The sequence below is a fragment of the Staurois parvus genome, unplaced genomic scaffold (genome assembly GCF_062004578.1).
Source record: "Staurois parvus isolate SC_StPar_1 unplaced genomic scaffold, SC_StPar_1.0 ptg003508l, whole genome shotgun sequence".
Taxonomy (NCBI): Eukaryota; Metazoa; Chordata; class Amphibia; order Anura; family Ranidae; genus Staurois; species Staurois parvus.
In genome coordinates, this window is record NW_028321304.1 from 60,384 (window position 1) to 65,118 (window position 4,735).

At 47.5% G+C, this 4,735-nt stretch overlaps 1 protein-coding gene across 1 annotated transcript; it reads right to left on the reverse strand.

Moving 5' to 3' along the window:
- Positions 1 to 496: 496 nt before the first annotated feature.
- Positions 497 to 3,769, reverse strand: LOC149427766 (uncharacterized protein C3orf18-like; the record flags this gene model as incomplete). Its single annotated transcript, XM_089667691.1, has 3 exons — positions 497 to 892; positions 3,139 to 3,256; positions 3,639 to 3,769. Coding segments are annotated over 3 exons (330 nt in total), but the record flags the coding sequence as incomplete, so codon positions are not given.
- Positions 3,770 to 4,735: the final 966 nt, after the last annotated feature.

The following is a 4,735-nucleotide window of genomic DNA, read 5'->3' on the forward strand; positions in this document are numbered from 1 at the left end:
ACAGCCGGAGTACACTATCATGGTCCAGGCACGGCGCTGTGCGGGGGAGTGTACATCCGGAGTACATCATAGTCCAGGCACAGCGCTGTGCGGGGGAGTGTACATCCGGAGTACACCATCATGGTCCAGGCACGGCGCTGTGCGGGGGAGTGTACATCCGGAGTACACCATCATGGTCCAGGCACGGCGCTGTGCGGGGGAGTGTACATCCGGAGTACACCATCATGGTCCAGGCACGGCGCTGTGCGGGGGAGTGTACATCCGGAGTACACCATCATGGTCCAGGCACGGCGCTGTGCGGGGGAGTGTACATCCGGAGTACACCATCATGGTCCAGGCACGGCGCTGTGCGGGGGAGTGTACATCCGGAGTACACCATCATGGTCCAGGCACGGCGCTGTGCGGGGGAGTGTACATCCGGAGTACACGGTCCAGGCACGGCGCTGTGCGGGGGAGTGTACATCCGGAGTACACCATCATGGTCCAGGCACGGCGCTGTGCGGGGGAGTGTACATCCGGAGTACACCATCATGGTCCAGGCACAGCGCTGTGCGGGGGAGCGTACAGCCAGCGATCACAGGGTGTGTACGGTCCTCTTCCTGTGCTCAGGGGAGGTGGGAAGGTACTCCGAGATTCAACTCAGTAGCCTCTTGGGATGGAGAAATAGAAGCCCCGCCCCATACACACCCCCGAGGGGTCTCTCTTGCACCTCCCTTATCTCCGGAGGCGGGGTGATGACACAACCAGCACAGACAGTCTCGGTGACACAGTTCGGCAGTCTCCGTTGTCCCCGCACTGCGCCCAAACCTCCTCAGGCATTGATGGAATTGGCAACGTCCGTGAAGACCAGTCGGGTGGGTCTCTGCAGCGGGCACAGGCTGGTCAGGAGAACCTGAAACGCCAACAGAGAAGACATGCGTCATACAGGGGAAATACTGGGCGGAGTCTCCCAGACACAATCGTCTGATAGGTTGTGAACAGTGGCATGCTACACGTGACCAAAAAACGTCATGGAAGTACACGGGGTGTGCGCACTTCCCCCTCCCCCCACTTGTCGGCAATTCCCAGCTGTCAGAATGACAGCCGGGGTTGCTGTGAGAAATGTATCAGCTGTAAGTCACCGGTCACACCGCTGCGATTTCAAATTGCGCGATTTCTGAAGATTTTCAATGATTTCTTGCGATTCGCGCTGCGATTTCCATTATATTCCGTGTCTGTGAAATCGCAACAAAACTGCAGGAAAGGAAATGCAGGAACTTTAGAAATCGCGCCGCAGCCAATCGCACATTAAGACGCCGACATTCACATACATTGGATGCGATCTCAATTCGCAAATCACATTGGGGTGACCGGGGACTAATAGCTGCTGCTGGCAAATGATGAACCGCTTTACACAGTCAATGTTTATAAACATCGATCAGAAGGGAGATGGAGAGATACAAAGTAACATTGTTTATAAACATCGATCAGACAGGAGATAGAGATACAAAGTAACATTGTTTATAAACATCGATCAGACAGGAGATAGAGATACAAAGTAACATTGTTTATAAACATCGATCAGACCGGAGATAGAGAGATACAAAGTAACATTGTTTATAAACATCGATCAGACAGGAGATAGAGATACAAAGTAACATTGTTTATAAACATCGATCAGACGGGAGATGGAGAGATACAAAGTAACATTGTTTATAAACATCGATCAGAAGGGAGATGGAGAGATACAAAGTAACATTGTTTATAAACATCGATCAGACAGGAGATAGAGATACAAAGTAACATTGTTTATAAACATCGATCAGACAGGAGATAGAGATACAAAGTAACATTGTTTATAAACATCGATCAGACCGGAGATAGAGAGATACAAAGTAACATTGTTTATAAACATCGATCAGACAGGAGATAGAGATACAAAGTAACATTGTTTATAAACATCGATCAGACGGGAGATGGAGAGATACAAAGTAACATTGTTTATAAACATCGATCAGAAGGGAGATGGAGAGATACAAAGTAACATTGTTTATAAACATCGATCAGACAGGAGATAGAGATACAAAGTAACATTGTTTATAAACATCGATCAGACAGGAGATAGAGATACAAAGTAACATTGTTTATAAACATCGATCAGACCGGAGATAGAGAGATACAAAGTAACATTGTTTATAAACATCGATCAGACAGGAGATAGAGATACAAAGTAACATTGTTTATAAACATCGATCAGACGGGAGATGGAGAGATACAAAGTAACATTGTTTATAAACATCGATCAGACGGGAGATAGAGATACAAAGTAACATTGTTTATAAACATCGATCAGACGGGAGATAGAGAGATACAAAGTAACATTGTTTATAAACATCGATCAGACGGGGGATGGAGAGATACAAAGTAACATTGTTTATAAACATCGATCAGACGGGAGATGGAGAGATACAAAGTAACATTGTTTATAAACATCGATCAGACGGGAGATATAGATACAAAGTAACATTGTTTATAAACATCGATCAGACGGGAGATAGAGATACAAAGTAACATTGCTTATAAACATCGATCAGACGGGAGATAGAGAGATACAAAGTAACATTGTTTATAAACATCGATCAGACGGGAGACGGAGAGATACAAAGTAACATTGTTTATAAACATCGATCAGACGGGAGATAGAGATACAAAGTAACATTGTTTATAAACATCGATCAGACGGGAGATAGAGATACAAAGTAACATTGTTTATAAACATCGATCAGACGGGAGACGGAGAGATACAAAGTAACATTGTTTATAAACATCGATCAGACGGGAGACAGAGAGATACAAAATAACTGTTTATAAACATCGATCAGACGGGAGATAGAGCGATACAAAGTAACATCTGCAGATCACAGGGATGAGCTCCATCTGCACATTATGATGTCAGAATCGCCCGAATGACCTCATCCTTCCTCTTCTCTCTATTTCTGTTAATCTTAGTTTCCTGAATATAATTGTTTTTGGATTTTTTTTCTGTTTTTCTAATCTTTTTGTTTATATTTTTATTCGTAATGTTTGGTATTTTTTAAGTGTTGCATTTTAATAAAAATGCAAAATTGAAACAAAAGAACAACAGGGAGACTTCTGTACCTTTCCTTGAGGCTGGAGATCTCGGTTTGGCTCCAGCAGCTCCTGTTCCAGGTCTTCCTGCTCCTCCGCCGGGTCAAAGTTGTACATCGGCATCAGCTGGTGACGGAGCTTCTCCAGCCTGGGGGAGGAGAAGATTCGGACAATTCAAAGTCAGGGAGCTGCTTATGTTATGTAATCAACAATGTAACGAGGATAAAGCCGCAGAGTGCGGTGAATCTAACATTCCCCCGAGTTTTAGCCACTTTTTCACCTCCTAGACATGTTAGCTCCCTTGTAATAGCAAAAAACACAAAGTGACTTCTAGTGAAGACTTTTGGGTATAAATAAACATTTTAAAACATTTAAACATTTTAAAAATATATATAAAAAAAAGGTTGCCATGGTTTTAACAAAACTGCACTTATTTAAAAACTGCAAAAATAAATAAACCGGGACGAGGAAATAAAAAAGAAAAAAAGAAAAGAAAATGAAACAGAGAAAAAGGAAGAGAGAAGGCTCACCTCTTCTGTTTCCTGATGTACAGAACCTGCAGAGCCCAAAAGGGCAGGTGAGACGGAAGGAGGGAGAGAGACGGGAAGGAGGGGAGAGAGACGGAAAGGAGGGAGAGAGAGAGAGACGGAAAGGAGCGAGAGAGAGAGACGGAAAGGAGGGAGAGAGAGAGACGGAAAGGAGGGAGAGAGACGGGAAGGAGGGAGAGAGAGAGAGACGGGAAGGAGGGAGGAGAGAGAGAGACGGGAAGGAGGGAGGAGAGAGAGAGACGGAAAGGAGGGAGAGAGAGAGACGGGAAGGAGGGAGAGAGAGAGACGGGAAGGAGGGAGAGAGAGAGACGGGAAGGAGGAGAGAGAGAGAGAGACGGGAAGGAGGGAGAGAGAGAGAGAGACGGGAAGGAGGGAGCGGGAGAGAGACGGGAAGGAGGGAGGGAGAGAGACGGGAAGGAGGGAGAGAGAGAGAGACGGGAAGGAGGGAGAGAGAGAGAGACGGGAAGGAGGGAGAGAGAGAGACGGGAAGGAGGGAGAGAGAGAGAGACGGGAAGGAGGGAGAGAGAGAGAGACGGGAAGGAGGGAGAGAGAGAGAGACGGGAAGGAGGGAGAGAGAGAGAGACGGGAAGGAGGGAGAGAGAGAGAGACGGGAAGGAGGGAGAGAGAGAGAGACGGGAAGGAGGGAGAGAGAGAGAGACGGGAAGGACGGAGAGAGAGAGAGACGGGAAGGACGGAGAGAGAGAGAGACGGGAAGGACGGAGAGAGAGAGAGACGGGAAGGACGGAGAGAGAGAGAGACGGGGAGGACGGAGAGAGAGAGACGGGAAGGACGGAGAGAGAGAGAGAGAGACGGGAAGGACGGAGAGAGAGAGAGAGAGAGAGAGAGAGAGACGGGAAGGACGGAGAGAGAGAGAGAGAGACGGGAAGGAGAGAGAGAGAGAGAGACGGGAAGGAGGGAGAGAGAGAGAGACGGGAAGGAGGGAGAGAGAGAGAGACGGGAAGGAGGGAGAGAGAGACGGGAAGGAGGGAGAGAGAGACGGGAAGGAGGGAGAGAGAGAGAGAGAGACGGGGAAGGACGGAGAGAGAGAGAGAGAGAGAGAGAGAGACGGGAAGGACGGA